General features: G+C 37.0%; 2 protein-coding genes and 1 non-coding gene across 4 annotated transcripts in view; 2 read left to right on the top strand and 1 right to left on the bottom strand.

Moving 5' to 3' along the window:
- The window catches only part of LOC134797442 (uncharacterized), a 240,657-nt gene extending 224,703 nt beyond the window's left edge, over positions 1–15,954 (top strand). Inside the window, exons 4-7 of one of the 2 annotated variants that reach the window (XM_063769683.1) lie at positions 6,057–6,166; positions 6,759–6,893; positions 11,399–11,542; positions 13,810–15,954. In XM_063769683.1, the coding sequence (XP_063625753.1) occupies positions 6,057–6,166; positions 6,759–6,893; positions 11,399–11,542; positions 13,810–13,890 (470 nt within the window). In that variant the 3' untranslated portion in view covers positions 13,891–15,954. Of the gene's footprint in view, positions 1–6,056; positions 6,167–6,758; positions 6,894–11,398; positions 11,549–13,809 lie in introns of both variants that reach the window. The other variant, XM_063769682.1, reaches the window with a different exon arrangement.
- The window catches only part of LOC134797432 (S-adenosylmethionine decarboxylase proenzyme), a 439,106-nt gene that overhangs the window by 7,965 nt on the left and 407,169 nt on the right, over positions 1–23,972 (bottom strand). The window lies entirely within an intron of this gene.
- Positions 1,956–2,028, top strand: Trnaf-gaa (transfer RNA phenylalanine (anticodon GAA)). The gene has a single exon. It is a non-coding gene; the product is annotated as a tRNA-Phe (tRNA).

Here is a 23,972-nt window from a genome sequence, read left to right as displayed (position 1 = left end):
AAAGTGAACGCAAACGCAATCAATGCGTCTGACTTTAATCAATGAACAAAAACATTAACTCATCAATTCTATTACGTTTTAATTATACAATTCAGTTCTCACACAATACATCCATGATTTATTGCAGTTTCACAACTTGATAGGGTCAGGATTGACTCATTCCCTCCCACTCTTGCAATGTTTCTCACACCTACTGCAATATTGTGCATAATTCCTTAACAATATACCCACAGCCTCCACAGGTAACCAGTATAATGTTGACTTATATTCAGACATTAGACTTTTGGGGCAAAATTTAGTACCAGTAATATATAATCATTGTCAAGAGGGCGCTGTTATTCTCATTACAGTTCAGTATAGTATGAAAAAAATTGTTGCAGTGAAATTCCGCAATATAGCGCGTGATCATATATACCGGTCAGACTTTAAGGGGCCCACAGATTACCAGTTCGCCGGACGATATCAGCCTGTCAGTTGTTCGGAACTGTCACCTTTTTCGTTTAACTGACAGGCTGATATCGTCCGGCAAACTGGTAATCTGTGGGTCCTTTTAGGGAGTTCCTATTTCGATAATGTGACGAAATGAACGTTTTAATCGCGGCAGCAATGCCGCGGCGAATGTCATCCATTTTATCAAGAAATTGAGAGGTACAGAGGCAGCAACAACTACGCCGTAACAGTAGAACAGAGGGCCTACCGCGAACCACGTTCGACGTGTTGCCTCTCTGTCGCACTTGTAAATTCGTACCTAAGTGGGACAGGGAGGCAACACGTTGGTTCGCGGTAGGCCCTCAGCCGCAAGTTGACATCCAAACGTCACTTTTAACAGATTGAGTAAACAATACGCTCGCGGCATTCCCGTGGGGTCATTTTTAGGATTCCGTACCCAAAGGGTAAAAACGGGACCCTAATATTACTAAGAGTCCACTGTCTGTCTGTCACCAGGCTGTAGGTATCTCATGATCCGTGATAGCTAGACAGTTGATCACAGATGATGTATTTCTATTGCCGCTATAACAACAAATACTAAAAACAGAATAAAATAAATATTTAAGTGGGGCTCCCATCCCATACAACAAACGTGATTTTTGCCGTTTTTTTGCTCGATATTACGGAATGGTACGGAACCCTTCGTGCGCGAGTCCGACTCGCACTTGGCCGGTTTTTTGTGCTTTAGTCAGATTTATACTATGACATTTCCGCTGTGTGTTTCGGTAGGGTTGCCACCCATATTTTCATCACTAAAGAAAGGGGTAAGTACCTAGAAAAAGTGACCGATATCGCAATGTATACGAGTTGGATTTTTAAACGCCTCAAATCGGTGTCCTTTTTTATATTTTAACAAAAATACTATTTTTCTGGAGAAAAAAGGTGGCAACCCTAGTCAAAGGTCTTGTTATATTGGTTTGCTCGACGTATACAGTACATAGTTAGGTAAGTACAATAGGTACCTAACCTAATCTCTGAAAATAAATAGGTAGCCCTCTCTGACAATCGTGAATAATCCAAAATACTAAGTTACTCACTTATTGACAAAAAGACGTAACTTAGAAGGGAATTGAAGTCGGTTACGTCGTTTTTGAAATTGTGAGTGTGAGTGGCGAAATCGCGTAGGTTTGAAGCTATTGTGGGACAAGACTGCTGTCAGTTGAAATAGGGTATAAATTATGTTAAGTTTAGCGAAGATATCCACAGTATTTCCTTATGCAATGAGTTCTGATGCAATTAGGCCAATTAGTCACAATTTTCAACAACGTAAGTGCCTACATACATTTTAAGAATTATTTATTATAAATCATACCCATGGATGGCTAGGTATCGTAATTATCGTAACGCTTGCCATAAGTGTAACGATCGAGGTATCTCCATATCGTGACCTCGAGATAAGTCTGATAGTATCACATAAAAAAAAAGTGTTATCGCTACTGCTCGGTAATTTCACACGGTCTATCACCGCCGAAATAGCTCAGTTGGGAGAGCGTTAGACTGAAGATCTAAAGGTCCCTGGTTCAATCCCTGGTTTCGGCAGAATATACTTTTTGCATTTTTTTACAATGAAAATTTCAACACTCAAAACAATAATTATGTAAGTATTTAAGTGCAAATACTTTTTGTTTTTTTTACAATGAAAATTTCAACACTCAACAATAATTTTGTATTATTTTATTTTTTATTTTTTTAGAATAAAGTGCAAATGTACCTAGTTTTATTAATTTATAGAATTTATTTTATATGTATTTATTTTTACCAAGCAAATATTTAATAAAATATTTTTTTTGTTCCCTAATGCTATCACTGTAGCTTAAATTAGTTGTACTTAATTAATAATATTATATTATGTAATTATAAAAAAAATCATAATAAATTTATTTTATTTCTGGCAAGCACCCATAGAAAACAAAGAATTACATATTAAATTTAAAATGACATAAAAGTGTAAAAAAAAGTAAAATGTAGATTATCTGTTAAAACCAATAAAAAAATTTTTTATTACATTATGACTTGACTTAATTATTCTATTCTCACTAATCCAGAGTTGGCACATAATGTTTAACTTCCTTCATTAAATCTTGGTTTATGGTGATGAAGTAAAGTTAGTCCTACTCGGCTTACTTACCTGGAAGAAAGCGTTGACTTAATGAGTGGGAACTGAGCTTTATATTATGTGACGTTATCTATGAAAAGGGACCTTATTGTCGATGGCACTTACGCCATTATTAACGATGCTCCGATATAAAATATAAAAACAATGCCGCGCGACGTTGTGCGGCATAAGCGCCATCGACAATAAGGTCCCTTTTCATAGATAATGCCCCACATATGTTATTAGGTACGGTATTTTACAGTCATTAGTCTAACTTCGTTTTTATAATTTATTTTAACATTTAAAACTATTGCGTTTTGAACACATTAAAATTTAAAATATATGTATACCGGGTCTATCGCGAATTTATTTTGTAACCTTTATTTCCGACGTTTACCGTTTCGTATTAGACGACCGGATTTTCCGAATCTTGAAAATGTCCCAAAAATGTAGGTATTACTATTAAATTCTTAGACGTATTTTAATTTTATTTAGTATTCGTTTTTAGGTTTAATTTTATAGATAAGTTAGTTTATTTTTATTTTTAATGTATCTACCTGAAACTGAAAATAAAGTTAGATAACGCAGCAAAAAAAAATTAAAGATTAATATTACGAAATTCAACTACATTCCGTCGGTGTCTCTTGTTTTTATTAGAAATAAAATTTATTCATTCGTGTCATTTTAGTTTAAAAAACAATAAGTTACGCTCTTACAAGTATGTTCATACTTCTCATTTTTGACATGTTCTTCAGGTTCTCCCATTTAATTTCCATTAAAAAAAAGGGGGTGAACAAAACCCAAATAAATAATCAGCCATATATTACGATGTGTCCCTTTTTCGCGCAGTGGTAACATTTTATACACATTTCCCGGTTATGTACGAGCCATTTAAACCTTTAAATTGATTTACACCCAAAAAGGATTACTAAAACCTCGCATAACCTTAAAAATGACAACAAATTGTACATTAGATCTCTGCTGATTCTGGTATAACAATTTGATATGGTTTTTATAAAAATAAAATACTTAAATTAATTTTAGGGGACAATCTTACACAAATCGACGTAGTCCCACTGTTAGCTCAATAAGGCTTGTGTTGTGGGTACTAGACGACGATATACAGGGTGGCCAAAAAATAAGTGCATTCCTGTTGCCAGGGAGGTTTTGGGATTATACTGAGCACCTTTTCTACGGGACCAACCCCGAGATGGCGAAAAAAAAATTTGGCTGTTTCATACATTTTGGCTGGTCCATTTTTTATGGGAGGTAAACTTTTTTTTCAAATCGATCTAGTCCCACAGTTAGCTAGCTAGTTTTTACCCTTTGGGTTGGGTACGGAACCCTAAGAAAGATCAAAACCATAACAAATCGCTAATACAGAATCGTTCTCCATAATCCGGTGGCAAGCACGGCTTACTCTGACGAGGGTGTCTTTCCCTTGGAAATTGTTTAAGCGCTTTGTCTGCTCACCTGGGTTTAGTGTAATGTACCTGTGGATTTATTTACTGTTTGTAATTGTTTTATTTGTTTTTTTTAGCGTTTCACTATTTTGCTTAACAGTAACAAAATATTTTGTTACTAGGTTCCTTACACAAAAAATGGGACTTGCGAACTATGTGTTAACTCTTATACGAGTAGAATCGTTTTTAGAATATTAAGCAAAATTTACCTGAGGATGCGGAAGACCAGGCAAAGTGGAGAAGATTGAGCAGGAAAGCGGACCTTGGCGCTACGCCGGGAAAACGCTGGGTTGAAGAAGAAGATTACTTAAGTTCAGTTCTTTTCTAAATACTCAATGAGTTCAGCTAATTATTGTTCAGTGTCTGTGATGTTTAGTTTGTTTATTTAATAAAATAACCGTTAATATGGTAGCTTAAAAACCCGAAGTATTGTAAATGTTAATGTTTTATTTGTTTCAAAGCATCCGATACTTCACTTGTTTTAAACAAAACAAAAATGCCAACCCTGTTTGATTTTTTGCTGTTCGTTATAATTAGTACAAGTTACAACTTTTAAGGCTCATTTAGACGGTGCGAGAACTTGCATGCGAATTTCATTACATTGCTGTTACATTTTTGATTGGTCGGCTGAATTGGAAGTAACCAATAGTCCTCAATGTAACTAAAATCGCATACGAGTTCGCGCGTCGTCTAAATCAGCCCTTAGTAAATAAACCCAAAGAAGACCGAATATACAAAAATGTATTCATCTAGTAAATCTAAATATCCCAATAATATAGTGCGACATACGATAGTAGAAATTAAATAAAATGGAACTAAAAAAAACCGGGCAAGTGCGAGTCGGACTCGCGCACGAAGGGTTCCGTACCATAATGCAAAAAAAAAAAACGAAAAAAAAGCAAAAAAAAAACGGTCACCCATCCAAGTACTGACCACTCCCGACGTTGCTTAACTTTGGTCAAAAATCACGTTTGTTGTATGGGAGCCCCATTTAAATCTTTATTTTATTCTGTTTTTAGTATTTTGTTGTTATAGCGGCAACAGAAATACATCATCTGTGAAAATTTCAACTGTCTAGCTATCACGGTTCGTGAGATACAGCCTGGTGACAGACGGACGGACGGACGGACGGACGGACGGACGGACGGACAGCGAAGTCTTAGTAATAGGGTCCCGTTTTACCCTTTGGGTACGGAACCCTAAAAAACCATACTAAATTGTTGCCATGTTTAAGTATTTCACGTCAAAATGCGACAGTTAGGAACGTAGGAAGTGGCGCCCTCAATAATTTTCTACAATTTCTTTTCGGACTATACCTTATTTACTTTGTTTCAATTTCTCTTCCCCTGCAGATTTCCAAGCACCCATTAGCGCAACTTTGACGTGAAGGTTGTCCGGAGCCCCCTAGTCACGAAGTTACGAACGCAAATATGATTGCTGGTAGGAAACTTACTGAATAATAGAAACAGTTCACCGTTCAGCTTTCACGTGTTTACTGAAATTTTATTCATCTACACGATTTGTGCGCAGCTATGTAATAAAATAAGAATAACTTTATGTAATGTCTATATTTTACTTCACTGTACCTTTTGTTTGGATGTGAGGAGTGACGAGAAAGGATCGGATTAAGAATGAGTATAATATAAGGAAGGAAGTTTGAAAGTAGCACCGGTAGCGAAGAAGATGAGGAGTATTAGGTTAGCGTGGTATGGGCATGTAATGAGGAGGGATGAATGCCATATAGGCAAAGAATGTTAGGGATGAATGTTGATGGACGGAGAGCGGATGGTAGAGGTGGAGAGACGATGGATGGATTGTGTGAAAAAGGATATGAGAAAGAAAGGAGTGAGTGCTGAGGTGAGGTGAGAAAAACATGTTATACCGACCCCACATAACGTAGGATAAAGACAGGAAGAAGAAGACGTAGGGATAGGGAGCAATGAATCAGTGGAAATAGTCCAGTCTCTGTGTCAATCCATCTATTTGAATTAAATATTGTTTGTCCTCAGGAACAACCTCGTATGACACGGTCAGGCCGTTGGCGTACCAGGACGCCAAGATCTTCATGCTATGCTTCAACGTAGCTGAGCCAGAATCCCTCCACAATGCTGCAGCCAAGGTATATTATAAATGTGGAACTTTGTTCCTACGTTTAATATTTGTTGCTTAGCCCCACTTGCACCAACCCACTAACCCGGGGTTAAGCGGCTAAACCGTTTACCAGTGTCAAATTGTAGTGGCTACCATGGCAACTCCAGGTTTAACCGTTTAACCCCAGGGTGGGATGGTGCAAGTGGCGCTTAGTCACTTAAAAAACACCTAATCGTATTTATTAGTTTCTGCTTTTTTATCTCGAAATACACCCCGGATAAATAAAATAGGGGTTAATAATTGGAAAGTGAGTAGTACCGGGAAGGGGGCAGGGGTAGATTTACGACTACTGTGTGTTAAGTCAATTATAAACACCAATTAAATTATAGCACATAACTCAGACGGTTGGTGAGGTATTTAATCTAGGTTAGATATAATTTTTCCTTATTGAACTTGAACAAAACGTCACAAAATGTTAAGAGATCTCCAAATGCCAGCTAGTCAAAAGAAAGCGTGAGAGTCAACGGCCTGGCTAAGCCCTGGGGTCCAAAAAGTCTGAAGACTAGTCTGTAGAGAAAATCTTGTCTGACAAAACTAACCATACCATACGTTTTCTCCAGTGGTACAGAGAAGTTCGTACGCACGGCGGTTCAGCTCCTGTACTCCTCTGCGGCTGCAAAGCTGACCTACGACACGATAAAGAGACCCTCACCATGCTGTCTAAGCTTAAAGCACACCCTGTCACAAGCGAAGAGGTAAGTCGCCATCATCATGAGCCTTCGAAAATTTTAATAGACGGTAAAATAATACACAAGATAACCTCAAATATTTTAAGTGATTATCTTTGTATCAAATCAGCCTTTTTTCCACCACCCGTATTAGCATTTCTTCGTCGAAGCTCGGTTTGCAGTTCCCGTACAGTCAGAAATGAATACATTTTACTTTAATAATCACAAGTATTAAAAAAATCGCACATGACAACAAAACGTAAACAATGTCCAGTTGCAGTGGCGACATCTGTCCTAACCTTTCAGTGTGCCTTCTCATTATTCAAAACTTTGTCTTTATATACCTAAAGCGGTATACAAATGGATCCTGAAACTACATAGTTATGTAAATATACCTAAAACTTCTGGCAGGTAATTAAAGTTTCAAATAATTTACCCTATGTTATTATATTAGACTGTTCGGCCTAGTTTCAAACGATAATATAAAAAATAGGCAACGCATGAATGATCCCAATTAATCAACCGTTGGCATTCCTCAGTATTTAATAACTCCAAACTATTCGAAGGTCATTTCAATAAACTGGACGGTTGGGAATGAGTGATTGGTGTTATTCGATTCAATCAGAGTATATAGAGTAGTTTACCTTCATACTATAGATAAAGAAATACCAAGCCGAATATAGCGGTTTGCGGAAACTATAAGTAGGTTGTCTACTTGTCTAGTGCTAACGTTTGGCAATCTATTGGTCACTAATTGCTGTAAAGTTTACGGCTATTATATTTTGCTTCATTTGTCTATACATTCTAACAAACGCTTGCTATAAAATTAAACGTGCTATAGGGGGCGGGCATAAACTATAGGGGGGCAGTATAGGAGCAGTCAGATTTTTGGCGCGAGGCGTAAATGTGACCTTTATGCTTCCCATGTAGCCCACAAGATGGCAGAACTTTCTATGCACAAGGAAACGTATCTACGAGAACGGTAGATGGTAGCACTTGCTTTGGCAATGTACATCTGCACATATGCTTCCGATTCAGGCCACAAGATGGCAGACCCTCCAACGCGCACGGTCCGTTTACTATAATATAACTGATAGTTACACATGACTTCCGTAATCATTGCGTCGAAATACCAATAATCGTTATACTAAATATCAAAAGCGTATACCATATTTTTAATTCTTGTCGTTTGCCGATGCCGATCTCTTATGCCAAGTTCTGACAGTTCGCGATATTGCCTATATTTTATTATTAGTCAGTTTTATTTATAGCTATGCCACCTTTTGTCGCTTTCTCTAGGCGAATCAAGGGGCCTAGTCAAGATGACGACAACGAAACGCTGTCTCACTATCGCACTAATATGGAAGAGTGATAGAGAGACAAAGCGTTTCGTTGTCGTAGCGCAAACGATTGGCATCTTGGCAAGGCCCCCTGGGATTAGGTACGAATTTCTACCTTTACTCTGTCTTTAGGTACTTAAATAAAAGGAAACAAATAATTTCTACATTTTCGGGTAGTTATAACATTTATTGATTAACCAACCAAATACTGTGGCACTGAACGAACGACTTTAACCTACATTATTTGATCATGTAATGTTTTCATCTACACTCAACTGGCTTAAGAAGCCATTTGAGGTAGATTTTGTTTACTCTTTTTTAAATACCTAAAGATACAAACTATAGTCGTAGCGCCCGAAATATATAGGTTGAACTTGAATTCCTAAATATTCTCAGATAGATTACTGTATTTTCCTTAAACTGTGATATTTTATCCAACACCGAGACTTGAGTTTGATCCTAATTGAGGCCTTAGGGATCGGCGGGGGATTCCCTTAACACTGAACTAATCTATTTGCGTCAGTTAGCGTCTAAATGATACGAATCGTGGCGTTTATTGGATTTTTGCAAGTCTAGATACTATTTAATTTACGTCTATACGTTATTAAATAGTATCTAGAATTCTAAACTTCCTACCTACCTAGTACTACCTATATGTACCTACATAAAGTATACATATACATCGATGTGCGCTTGAAATTGAGGTTAAATTTAAATGGAACAGCGTTAAATGAAATTGGTTTTTGTGTACATTGATTTATTATTTTTATTAAATCCATTCGGTAAATGAACATTAATACGATTTTTAACGAAACAACTGAGTAACAATGGATATCTCTTTAGTAAAGCTTAGTTAATAATAATGTTTTTTTTAAATAGGTACAAATGTAATAAATGTAGAAATCGCCGAGTTCCTTTCGCGACATCTATCGGCTTATTGAGTAAACTTATTAGCATAGGACTATGAATGCGTTCGTTTTTATTTTGAATTGTACTATTAAGTAGTTTAAAAAAATGTAATAACACAGTATTGAATAGGAAATTCAAATAAACTTAAATTCGTTGCCTGTCAGTTTTATCCCACTGAAAAATCCTAGTTAACAAACATTTAAAAAGAACTCAATTTTTACTTCTAAAATCCCAATACGTCGGTAGTTTCAAAAACTTTCCAATGAGCTTTTAAATAGCGAATGATTTTCCTCTCGCTGCGAGATTACTGGACGGGAACCTAACTTGAAGTAGTTTTTGTAAAAAGATTTTAGTTTAAAATATAAAAGAGAACTTTTTCTATTAAGGTAAACGCGACTTCAAATTATCCGTGTGTTTTTGTTGGATTTCGTCGAGTAATTTAACTACTCTTAAACACAGTATTAGGCAAATATCTTACATGTCATGAGCTTAATAAACTTATATTTATTTCATGTAATAAAAGTTTAAGCGAAATATTCAACATAGGTACGACCTGGGGGCCGATATTTGAATTTCAGTCGCTCGATTTCGTCACTCGAAAAACGGTGGAAAACGGCGAAATGCTACTTTTTGAAATACGAGCGATCGAAATTTGGAATCTATTGGTATTGACCACTCGATTTCAATTCTATTAGTAGAATTTAAATGCCTAGTAGTGGAGATATTATTTAATGAAATACACGAAATCCAGTGGTCGAAATTCAAAAATCGGCCCCCTGGTTCGAACTTTAAGATATGTCAAAAATTTTCTAAAGACACGACATTGAACACAGCAAATTTTTGACTTCTTCTTCTTCTTCTTCGTGTTAGGGGCTATATAAGGCTCCAAGCCTATGTATCACTGCGACCATCGCTGATCTATTGTGACCACCTACTACAACTCTCGATCCAAACTTGCAACTTCAAACAGCCGCAGGATCTTTTTGATCTCGAGAGACTTTACCTCCTCCGGGCGCAATATGTGTCAGCCCAGGATTAAGTCACGAGTACGCATTAGGCAAGGGCACTCTGTGAGGATGTCCTCTGCCTCCATACAGAGTCTGCACCGCTTAGTTTAAAATTTTTGACTTAGCTTAAAGTTCGAATCGGGCCGATAAGCACTTTTGGATTTAATATAGGAAGTCTTACATACAAACTACTCGCTCTAATTTCTCTGTACTTATTACAATTTCTGACAACGGAAACTAGTACCATCGTCCACACTGTTAACTGTACATCGGTGGATCTTATGCCTTTTGTAATACGGTCCTCCGATGTACAGTTAGGAGTGTTGCTGTTTGTACAGTCAGCAGCAGAAGTTGCTATGAGGGCCAGGTGTGCAAAATTATCTTGACGGACTTTATTGTTAAGGGAATAAGAGCGTGTCATTCGTGTCAAGGTAATTTTGAACACCTCACCCGCTTAGCAACTTCTGCTGCTGACATTACCAGACATAGATATATGTTACTTGAATGTTACTTAATGTCAAATTTAATGTTATTTTAGAATGTCGTTTTGTTTCGATTGTATGGCGGTGGCTAGGTTCGTTTGAGTTAGTTGTCCCATAGATGTTACAGATGTATTGCATAATTGTTTTTCGTCGTATTTTCTCAGAAACGTTCGTATTTGTCATGATCAGTGATCGTACATTTTCCAGCATTTTTGGTGCAGCAGAGTAGTGTTAACGGAATTGGTATAGATAATTTCAACTGAAATAGTAAATTAAGGTTAATATTAAAGTAATTAACGCTAATTAATCATTAGGGTTGAAATTATTTATACCAATTCCGTTAACACCACTCCGCTGCACCAAATCGATTCGCTTGGTGTTAACGCAATTGGTATAGATAATTTCAACTGAAATGGTAAATTAAGGTTAATATCAACGTAATAAACGCTAATTAATCATTAGGGTTAACATTATTTATACCAATTCCGTTAACAACACTTCGTGCACCAAAAATGCTGGAAAATGTACGATCCCTGGTCATGATACTTCAGTCAACCTCAAAACTATTTGTACCGAGACTGACTCTAATAGCAAGACACGTTCGTACGTTTCCGTGAAAAAACGATGGATAATAATTATGCACTACGTCTGTACAATTGTTAACCTATGTGTGATTGATTAGACTGACAGCTTAAGCAATATGGTCACTCAGAAAAGAAAATAAGTACGTTGTTTTTGTCTCACCAATATGTTAACACGTCTTTCCAAAAGCTAATATCTTCCTTCTATTTCAGGCATTAGGCGTAGCGAGACAGCTTGGCGCCACGACTTATGTGGAGACCTCGGCGCGGGCGTCCAGCAAAGGTGTCAAAGATGCCTTCGAAGTGGCCGCCTTTGCCGCGCTGGGGAAACTGAACAAACAGCAAATGAAACAACAAGTGAGTGTAGTCTTTATATTAATACTGGCCTTCGTAGGAAACATTCGATTCCGTTTTTACCACCTTTAATTAATTAATTAATTTTTAAATACAGTCACTTCGTATACGGAACGATACGCAACATGGGCCAAAAACGTTCGGCAAAAAGGCGGCTATCCTGTGAATATTTCAAAATTTAACAATTTGGATACATTTTCTAAGACTTGTATCATACAAATTTAAAATAGCTTTTAATATATCGATATGGATAAAAGTACAAAAAATAGTACATATTTAAAGTCCGTCTTTGTTATGAATGTTAAATTATGATCTACAGTCTACAGGAAAGTCACATAGGTAACTAATACTCAAAAAATTTTTGACAATTTTGACCCACGTGTTCATAAATACTGCATCTATACAAATAGGTTATAGTTTGAAAACAATATTTATACAATTTTTTCATGAGTAGCCTAGGTGCCATACGTAATTAATACTTACGTACTTAAGTTTTATTTATTGAAATAAGTATCTATGGCTATATTTGCAATAACATCTAGTTTAAAATTAGTTAAACTATTGAAATCCGCTCAAAGTGCGGTTTTCAACAGTTAATCGAAAATGTTTTGTGGTAAGTACCACAAACCTGCTCAATGAAATATTTTATACAGGATACATTAATTACTGTATTTGGTAACCTACTCGTGGTATTTATTAAATTGGTAAAAGGCTATCAGTCTCCACACAATCATTTTGAATATAATCCAGAAGGTGTAAAAAAACAAGTAAACCGGCGTTGACGGCTTTAGCAATCGATCAACATTCATCATCTTGCTATCTCGGCTTTTTAATTTGCACGGCTCACTAAAATCACACACTTTGTTTCGTTTTCCATGACGGGTGATCGGTGATCACTAGACATAGAGATTTTACAAGCTTTTAATTAACTTGCAATGTACCTATGTATGTATGTAACTATGTTTGTACGTGTCAAATCTTGCAAGTTAAATTTGCCCCACTTCCCGGTTTCCGATGAAGCTGTAAATTTGTATACATATGTAAGTAGGGTGTCACAATATGATGGCACAATCTAGCTGATCTGATGACGAAGACAGGAGTTGGCCATAGGTACTCTGTGATAAAACAACGCAATCTAATTGTGTTTGGGGTTTTGAGAATAGTCTCGATGAGTATTAGTTGCCTAAGTAAAGAAAAGTACAGTCAGCGATAGAAGCTTGTACCTACCAAAAATGAAATTTTAGCAAAAAACTTATTTCTAGCACGAACGGGGCAACGCTAGTGACTTCCTTCCGATATTTAGTTTATCGATACCTATCTTATAAGTTTCATATACAAAGGCCACTTTTGGAAATAAATGAACAAGAATAAACAAAATATCGGAAGGAAGTCACTAGCATTGCCTCGTTCGTGCTAGAAAAATCTCTGTCTAGTGATCACGTCATGCTTTCTATAGAAAATGAAGTGTCGGACGCCTCGGTCCGTGCCGGACCATTCTAGCGTGAGCCATCCTTAAAGGGGATATATAATGAAATTTTATCGCGGTAGAACCGTTCTTATCACTAAATATGTTTACAAAACGCGAGAGCTTAAAGTGTGTGAATCCGCATGACAACCTTTTCGGCGACTAATCTGACGAGCGACTCAATCGGGTCAGTAGCCAGTAGGTTTGAAAATCACACGCCTTAGGTATCACCTAAGCTACTGACTTCACAGAATCAGTAGCTTAGTTGGTAAAGGCGTGTGAGGGCAAAATTTCAAAGTCTACTTACTAAGGTCAAGTGGATTAGGGCTTGTGCACAAATCACGCGAGGTTCGATAGGGGGAGGGGGGTCACGAAAAAATCACGATAGATCACGTTGGGGGAGGGGGGTATAAGGAAACCTCACGTGTATTTTTCTACAGTGAACGAAACTAAGAAAAAAAAAGCCTACCACATGAGTAGATACTTTTTCTCGGCTTCGTTAAACATAAATCTTCACTCTGCACTTCGAAATAGCGAGTCTATTTAACGAAAATTGAAAAATAAACAAGATTTTTCTATATACAATCCTACTATGTATTTATCTTAAAATTAAGTCGAATGAAAAAAAATCAAAAAAATACACGTGAGGTTGTGTAGGGGAGGGGGGATAGCCAAAAACCTCACCAAATATCACCAAGGGGGAGCGGGGGTCAAAAAGTAGCCGAAAATACCTCGCGTGATTTGTGCACAACCCCTTATCATTTAGTTGTACATTCCAAAACGTTTTTTCTATTTCCAGGGGAAGCAGCAAGTGGGCCGCAGCAAAAGCAAGCGCGACCTGAAGGCAGAGCTGAAGGGGCGCGCCAAGAGCTGCTGCGTCATGTGATCCGGGGCCGGCCACCCCTCGCGGTGGCCGCACGACGTCTAAGCCATCGCGAACGTTTCTAGATAAAGCCTAACCGCCGTTAGGAAGAATTCAGACGATAAAGAGCTGCAAAATGTTTAAAAAAACGCCCAATTTTGCCCAAGGCGTCTTGAGCATTCGTACAGAGGCCTAAGCGCCATATGCGAAGAATTCAAACGTTAAATAGCTGGAAAATGTCATATACAAAAAAACGAGGCCATGACTTCTTGATATGTAAAATGTTAGAAGAACGAAGCAATTGCTTTTGTCCAAAGCCTGGGTTTTAAGCATTTGTGGCTGGCGGTGACGCCGTCATTCTTGGTCTGATCAGTGATGTAAATAACCTTTCCTGATGCTATCGAAATCTTTGTTTGAAATGTTGGCTAACAAATTCAATTTTGACGTGTGAAAACATTAGGTATTACTTTGATATTTCAAGTTTGGAATGTTAATTAGGTAATTTAAGAATTAAATGTATAAAGTTAGTTAAGTATTGGCGGATGCCGTTTTGACGATTGGATGGACTTCCTTGAGAAATATCAGTGAAACGAAGGTGCAATCTAAGAAGCTATTTGGGAGTAAAAGGAGCCTGTGATAATCTATAATAGGAAATTCGTAAACGAAACTCTTTAGGCCTAGCACATGATTGGCGCGACAGTACCTCGCGGCGAGATAGACTACCCGTATTTTTCTAAATGTATTAATTAAAGAGGGACGGGTAGTCTATCTCGACGCGAGATACTGTCGCGCCAGTCACGTGCTAGCCCGGTAGGAAGAACAATTATATCGTGGTCACTTAAAACCTTAATTTTAGTGTGCTTAAAGTTAGGCTTAAGCGACGACGATAGTTGTTCTCTTCTCGAAAAGAGACGGAGAAATTTTAATACGATGGTTTGAGGCACATAGGCGCTTAGTGAGTGAAATTAATATGATATATTAACTAGTATCCTGTCTAAAAAGTGATTTGCTAGATATGAGACACACTCGTTTTGTCGCTTAGAAGTTTTGTTTACCTCAACGTTGTTGTAGTGGAGAAAAAAACTAAAGCGTCAAAATAATGCAAAGTACCTCTTGCCTAGCAATGTCACATGAATTATGTAATATGTAAATATACGAACGGTTAAAGTGTTGAACGCAAAATAGTTCGTAAAACTTGTTTAAATCAAAAAGGTACTGAAATGTTATTTAAATGTCAAAGAAAAGCGACAGCGTAATATTCTAATGAAAAATGTAAAAAGATAATATGTAACGGAAAATAAGTGTTTTCATATACAATAAAATATAGATAAAATACTTAGTGTTTTTCTATTATACTAGCATTTTCAAATTGGTGTATAGCTATAAAAATTACGAGTTATATTTTTTTCAGTAGGACCAACGTTTTATGCGCTGTATAATAAATCAGTAGAAATAATAAATGTGGTTGTTTGTCGATGCGAAGCGTTTTCTTATAGTTTGTGATATACATACGTAAAATAATTAAAATTATGATGCACAATGATGGACAATACAATTAAATAATGGTCCAGGTGTAGGTAACCACGTCCATGTTTGCTACGTTAGATTTTGTACCGTAACGATGTTAAATTTAGTCTTTGATGCTTGCGACTCAGTACATTTCAGATTTTTTATTTGTTAATATTTTGTGTAAATAAACCTCATTCATAACCTCAACAAATACTTATATACTTTATTTTATTTTAATATGTTAGTCGTTCATAATTGAATGTACCTTACCTACTCGTATGCATGCAAAATAGGCATGCTACAATAAAATTTTCACAAAAAAAAAATTGTTATAAAGTAACAAAATAAGTGTGGAAAATGCCTGTTTTTAGAACTAATGACAAGCTATCGACATAGCTACAATGAAAAAAGTATTTTCAATAATTATAATTTTATTTTAAGTAAACTTTAGCCTGATCGTTATTACTTTTGTTTTGAATTATTTTTCATGTAGTTAGTCGATAACAAGCTTTAAATTCAATGTTAGCTTTAATTACTGGGTAATGTTATGTATACCTATTTAAATATAGTTGTATTGAGGATATTGCTTTTATTAACTTAAACATAGTTTTCATTAGATGGTTCTTTCATTGTTAAAATATTTACATATCACAATACAGCTACATTCTTATTTAGTTTATCGTTTGTAAATTTCTTGTCCCTATCATCGCAAATCGCAACATGACAAAATGGTTTAAAAGACATTTTACCGTTACTGACAAGCGATAAATAATATCAATAGTTTATCCTCGAATACTAATTTATTTATTTATTTTAACTGTCTAATGACAGTTAGGCGCCAATACGCTCTACAAGAAAAGAGTAATTAAATAACTTAAATTGGCTTTATATTCGTCCAATTTAAAATGAACATTTCTTTTAAGCGCAATTTTATAGCATAATTAAATAACGTCGCTTAAACCATTTTGTTTTTCTTGTACGATTGAAATTTCAATGCAATCTTGTACTAAACTCTTCACTAAAATTTCAGAAACATAGCGTTACTTTAGTCAGGCTAGATAACCGTTGTGTTTTAAAATTATATAACATCAATTTTAATAAAGTTATATTTCAAAAAAATGCCTTAGGCCTTGCTAATTGTTTGGTAACAATCTTCGTGTACTTTAAATTCTTATATTTTTAGATAGAATTCAATATAAGTTATTATAATATATCTATATTTATATAAAGTCAGTTTAATATACTAGAGCGATGATCATAGTGTACAATACAAATTGTGTCGGGTCGCGGAAAAGGAACGTTTGGGCGATTGTATTAATTATCATAGACCCGTATGGTCTTATACCCTTAAGTACCTTTTTCAATGGTACGTCACAATAACGTAGTTTGAAATAATGATGTGCCGTCGCAAAGCTTTCCTAAAATTGCAAAATTTCCACATTAAAAATTTCGGAAATATCATATATTTGTATGGGGATTAAATTTTCCGTTTCTAAATTGAAAGTTTCCTTAATTTCCTATAAAATTTCTGAAAACATTTCCTACTTTTTTTAAACTTTCCACAACTTCAACGTCTGTGTTTTTAACAGTATTGTAATAGTATGAAAGCTCTAATATGTGGCTGACTGTACGCCTAGTAATATACCTATGGCGTCATATTGGATGCGGATGCACACCGCTCATGTGTGCGAACAGGACACCGCTATACACTTGCATAGCGCTGTCTCGCTCACACACCGAAGCGTCTCTTAATGTACACACGTTTTATATTTTAACAGTTGTTGGAACTCTGCTACTTTGAATGTTGTCTCTAGACTATCAAATATAGCGTTCAGTGTTTTTGAAATTTGTGTTTTATTTACAAACCCACAAAGTCCTAATTCAAATGCCAAGGAGGATATTAGTGTAGGTACAATCAAGATTAAAAATATAGGTACTCATCATACTCAAAAAAATGTCCCATAGCTCTTATATCAGCGAATTATGGGACATATTTTTGAGTAAGTTGTATGCACCCATATTTTTACACTTGACTGTACGATCGAAACCGGAATTTTTGCCGAGACCGAAGTCGAAGCTTCGGCCGAAACCTGATTATTTAGGGGGCGCCATAAGCCTTCAGTAAGAAATGCATTACCTTGGAAAAATTTGACCTATGCCGCCGTGACCCAGGTGGCCGGCACCTGCCGCGATACCAGAGGACGCTGATTCGATTCCAGCCTTGGGCACTGGAGGTCTTGATGGTTACTTTTTTAGGGTTCCGTACCCAAAAGGTAAAACGGGACCCTATTACTAAGACTTCGCTGTCCGTCCGTCCGTCTGTCCGTCCGTCTGTCTGTCTGTCTGTCACCAGGCTGTATCTCACGAACCGTGATAGCTAGACAGTTGAAATTTTCACAGATGATGTATTTCTGTTGCCGCTATAACAAGAAATACTAAAAACAGAATAAAATAAAGATTTAAATGGGGCTCCCATACAACAAACGTGATTTTTGACCCAAGTTAAGCAACGTCGGGCGTGGTCAGTACTTGGATGGGTGACCGTTTTTTTTTTGCATTTTATTCCCGTTTTTTTTTTCAATATGGTACGAAACCCTTCGTGCGCGAGTCCGACTCGCACTTGCCCGGTTTTCTTATAGTATATGACATTTCCGAAACCGAAACTTCGGATGGACACTAGCTAGAGGATATGTAATTTACAAAAGGCATAAAGCCCCCTCCAGACTATCCGCGTGAATCGCGGGCGAAGCCGCGAACGCGAGTGTGGAGTCGATTTCGCTGTCTGCGAAAATCGACTCCACACTCGCGTTCGCGGCTTCGCCCGCGATTCACGCGCATAGTCTGTAGGGGGCTTCTGGGCCACCGATGTACAGTTAACAGTGTGAGCGATGGTAAGTCTATCAAAGTTCAAAATTAATAAAATCTAATTTCCATACCAATATTAACATAGTAGAAATAAATATATTTTAATTAACTTTGACGTTTTTATAGCGTTATTATATTCAATTAGTTATTTATTGGATAAATGTAAGTATGAAATTAAAATGAAACCTAATTGATTTTTTATGAAGTTATTGCAAATATTGACATTCCTAATCTTCGAGTACCTAATAAGCAATTTTGCTTAATCCAGAGACAAGTTATGAATAAAGATTTATGGTCTGAATACAGCGGCACACCTCGGACACTGGCGATCAAATGTATGAAACAAACGCGTTCCTACGCACACAGTGTGCAGCTTGTGTGAGTGAGATAAGACGTGCTAGGGTTCCCGCTATTTTGTTGTCAAGTTCGATGACCTCAATGACTCAAAACTCATTGCGCGAATTAGGAAGAAATAAGAATCTTATTATGCTGTAAGGTGGGTATCTAAGCTCGACTTATACAATAGTTTCCTATTTTGAATCAGTATAAACGAAGTAACAAAATTTTTGTAAGGAAATTCAGGCCACAAAAATATTACGTAAATTGAAAACATGATTTTTTTTTTCATATAGATATATATTGTGTTGTTTTCAGTGTGATCTGATAGGTTTTGTAAATATTTGAATATTTTACGTGGCATCCGCTCTGCGCACCGCGTCGTCGCGTCCTTGCCACCCGGTAACTGTGAGGTAACCGAGAGCGGGTGGGCGGCACTTTCAACGGGAGGCAGGGAGTGTCCATACTGTACGTTAGTACTCTTTATTACACTGTAACAGCGGTTTGAGGCAAGTGAACGTGTCTTGCATCAAGAAGCGAGTACAATCAGCTGCAGAACAAAGATACCTCTCCTCCTCCGATAATTTTAGATCATAGTTGGGAGCTTTTGCCTATACTTGGGCGGTTTAACGGTACTGTATGAACGGTAGAGAGGGCAATAGAGAGTACTCTCTCCAGACGGGTGTTAATGTTATGCCTGGGGAACGAAGTCCACTGAGAGTTAGTCAGGAGTATTTATAGTAAGTAACATTTGAAACTACGTAAGCGCGATGTAGGTTTCTACCAAATTGCGTGCTAGCTCCCTAACGCCATCTTTTAGAATCTTGTGGCACGACGTCGACAGTGACAGCTAGAGGAGATGCCACAGTACTTACTATTATTTATTTGCAGCATGACTTAGTTCCTATACAGATTGACAGTCTTCATATTAACCCGTCTGTGCAACCGTAACCAATCGTGCGGTTCAGGCGGAGTATGTCACTTTCTTAGGACGTCACATTCTGAGGACGTCACATTCTGAGTTCGTCACTTTCTGAGTACGTCACTTTCTGAGAACGCCACTTTCTGAGGACGTCACTTTCTGAGTTCGTCACTTTCTGAGTACGTCACTTTCTGAGAACGCCACTTTCTGAGTACGTCACTTTCTGAGTACGTCACTTTCTGAGAACGCCACTTTCTGAGTACGTCACTTTCTGAGGACGTCACTTTCTGAGAACGCCACTTTCTGAGGACGTCACTTTCTGAGTACGTCGCATTTTTTAGCATAGATACGATTTAACAGTATAATATACCTGCACGAAAAATGTATACTGCCAGCAACCAGATTAGCTGTTCGACATACGGTCGCTTTTATATCCTACATACCAATACCAATCTCTGTTTGCCTTACGCCTGACTGGTAGAGAATTCCATTTGGCAAAACGTCCTATGTTTCGTGCAATAAAGTGAAAAATAGAGAAATAAATAATAAAAAAACAATCTAATTATGTTTAAATCATTATTTAATTCAGAATACTTAGAAACTACAAGCACCAAAACATTTAGCCACAGATTGGAGTTAGGCCGGCAACAGCTTCGATTCAATACACATAAATGTTTCGCACAGTAGGAACCATGATTTTATCATTCGCCGCTGTGATTAGCTGGTGAAGGTATCATGGCAAGCTCGCTGACACCAGTAGAAGGTCATTCCCACATATTTCCATTTAAACGAACTGCCGCTCCTTTCGTGACAACATATTCTTCAACATACCGCGTCTTCTGTCATGTCTCCATAAACTCACGTCTTTTTTTCTGATGATAGTGTAAATTTTGGATATCTGCGTATAAAAATCAGCTCTTGCAGTTTTGGTTCAGACAATATTTCTTCTCGTGTCACCTGTGGAGAATAGGCGTCAAAGGATTTTTTCTTCATATCGGCAACGGCATATTCAGAATATATGTTCAGCCATCAATCACTTCTGCGTATGGAGTGATCCATACTCTCATAGTTCTCATGTTCTGCATATATTTAATGTAATTTATTTGTTTGTTTTCTTCCTATATAGGTTACACGATGAATTTTTAAATTAATATTACATTGTACTTTTAGCCTGACAATAAAAATCTATCATGTCGCCGATTTGATATCGCTGATTTTTTTTCTATTTAAAATCCGAAACTACAAAAAGGTTATAAAGTTTGTCAAAGGACTGTCTCATTTCAAACATAGACAGAGATAAACATACTATCTTTGTCTTACACTAGTACTAGCACCCAAAAGAAAAGGATGAGTGTAGTTTTTATTGTTCTTATTTAATGACAAATTTGTTTGACCACTTACAGTCCGTTAACTCTCAGAATGAACTTCGTTTTTCGGGTAAAATCGGACGTATTCGCGTAATAGAAAATGACAGCGTCGTACTGATTTAGTTGCAACTTGCAATCCAACACTCAAAACTATACAGGGTGGTCTATACCACGACGTCCAAATTTTTTTTAGATTCCTCAATTCAATTATAGAATATGTTAGCCGGTTTTTCGTAGCTTTCGAGTTATGAATTTTTGAACTTTTAACTTTTGTTAAGAAATTCCGGGCCGAACCAATTAATTTATTTAAAAAAACTATTGAACTTTTTTGAATGTTTCTTTTTATAACATAATCCTTTACAAACGACGCAGTTGCTTAAAAAAATCAGCATCCTCACTTGGCTGCGAGTTGAAAAAAAAGACAAAAGTCAAAGTTTTACGTTCAAGCAGGTCAAGTTTAGATTTTACCTAATTAAAAAAAACATGCGAGTTCAACGACTTTTGGTTATTTTAGAAACTGCTAGTCCCTAAGTTTTTTTTAAAGGTAAAAAAAAGTGACAATAGTCATAATTTGACAGAGTCACCGCTCAAAGGAATCGAGGTGGAAAGTTCCCAAATTAGTAATCTGATAGCACACGTAGTGAAGAATCTAAAAAAAAAAACAACGGGTTGCACTCCGGGAGTGCCGGCAGAAGTGAAAACTCAATGACATTGTAACAGTTTTTCGATCAGGTCACGTGTCCGTCTTACGTCTTACGAATCTTACGGTCACGTGACCTGTCGCGAGTTTAACATTTTTTCCCCATCACAAAAAGTGCACAGCACCGCTAAAGAAGTTTTCACTTAAAAATTTTGGACATCGAGGTTTGTACCAACCTGTATAGAGTAGGTAAATATTTATATTCATATTAAAATATGTGACTTTTAAGTACTGTAAAATTATTTACAAATTAAATTTAAAATTTTTGTTTTAATTTACTTTTTTATGTTAAAGTAAATTTTAATTAAAACTAGAGATTAAATAAAAACAAACACAAACTATAAAAAATATACTTACCTACAAAAAAATATGCCTGTTATTATTACCACTCTGTATAATTTCAGCGAGAAGTAGTAAATGACGGTGTGACGTTCTGCTTTCAAATTCTGATTCTATTTTATTTAGATTATGACAAAAAGTCAAATCGCAATATAGTCATCAACCAAATATTAAGCATAACGTCATTAAATTAGGGCTTGTTTTACATTGAGACAATAGGGTATCCCTAACTTTTTGCGAGTGAGTAAGAAAGCAGAACAACAGTATCACCTTCGCGTGCTACCGCCGATACCCGATGTATCTTTCTAAAATCCGAAGGTCATTCTGAGAGTTATGGAGAGATTTATATCTACGGACTGTAGATAATATGTTGCGCAAGTTCGACCCGCGACTTCATCTGCTTGGAAATATGATGATGATGATGATATCGTACCTATGCTAAAAAACGTGACGTACTCAGAAAGTGACGTCCTCAGAAAGTGGCGCTCTCAGAAAGTGACGTCCTCAGAAAGTGACGTACTCAGAAAGTGGCGTTCTCAGAAAGTGACGTACTCAGAAAGTGACGTACTCAGAAAGTGGCGTTCTCAGAAAGTGACGTACTCAGAAAGTGGCGTTCTCAGAAAGTGACGTACTCAGAAAGTGACGAACTCAGAAAGTGACGTACTCAGAAAGTGACGAACTCAGAAAGTGACGTCCTCAGAAAGTGGCGTTCTCATAAAGTGACGTACTCAGAAAGTGACGAACTCAGAATTTGACGTCCTCAGAATGTGACGTCCTAAGAAAGTGACATACTCCGCCTGAACCAATCGTGCTCCACGAGAAATTTGCATTTCTCGACTAAGCCTCTTATATATTCGCAATAACTTCAACAAAGCTACAAGTCAAATAAATCTGCTGATTGCTCCGGGCTTGGAATGAACAAGTTTTGAAATTAACGTCTGACGGGAAAATAAGGAAATTCAAGATCTGTACAAACCTTCGAACACCGGCTTCCGACACGTCGGAAGGGAGGATCCCAAGCGATATCTCACCGAACAAATCGTTCTGCCATTTTTTCCAGGGGGAGCGTGCGCACTATCGCACTTCTCACTCACTACATACAAAATCCAATCTGTTAATGACGGTAATGACGACACAAATACATCATAGAAAATGACACACGTCAAATCTTCACACCTCGATTTCTTTTTAACAAGCTTTTATTAGGTCGACCTGTATGTAACTAACATGTAATGGAATCTAAGGTAACTAATTTAACCATCTTCCAAGGATCGTAGCGTCATGAAAATTGGCAGCTGTATGTAGTTCTGATGACAATACAATAATATGGTACTGTCGAACTGATCTGATGACGGAGAGAGGAGGTGGCCATAGGAACTCTGTGATGAAACAACGCAACCTAATTGTGTTAGGGGTTTTTAGAATTGTCTCGATGAGTATTAGCTGTCTGTCGTAAGAAAAGTACAGTCAGCGATAAAAGCTTGTACCAAAAATGTAATTTTTGCCAAAAACTTATTGTGTACGGACTCTGTACGGATGAGTCACAACACGCACCGCGTGAGTTGTGTGCATGCCCAGTTGGGCATGTGCTTCGGCAGAGGGGAAAAACCTAGTGCGAATGCCGACTCCCTTCCTGGTGTTACTCGAAGGTACACAGCGTCCTTATAATACATATTATGCATGAGGTATGTTGGGGCAAGTGCTTCCACGAGGCAACTGCGACTCCTCGACTGATATAAATATTACGTAAGAGAGTTTTCACTTCGACCGATCTGATACCTGATATTGCATGATCCTTGGAGAAAGACAGCTGCTGTAAAGTATCGCTTTCGTTTTAACAATAAACATTTATAGAATGACTAAATAAATATAAAAAGGCACTTTTGCTTCTTCGTGGTCGCGTCCGATATCAGATCGGATAATGCGGATAATCGAAATGCCTTAGCACTAACTTAGCACTAATATGCCAGTACCTACGAACGAAAAGTAACCCAAACACAAGCGAATATGTCAGTGTCAAACTCGTGGTAAGGCTACAGACATATATAGATATAAGATAAATAATAAA

The sequence above is a fragment of the Cydia splendana genome, chromosome 15 (genome assembly GCF_910591565.1).
Source record: "Cydia splendana chromosome 15, ilCydSple1.2, whole genome shotgun sequence".
Taxonomy (NCBI): domain Eukaryota; kingdom Metazoa; phylum Arthropoda; class Insecta; order Lepidoptera; family Tortricidae; genus Cydia; species Cydia splendana.
This window is presented reverse-complemented; position numbering and strand designations above follow the sequence as displayed.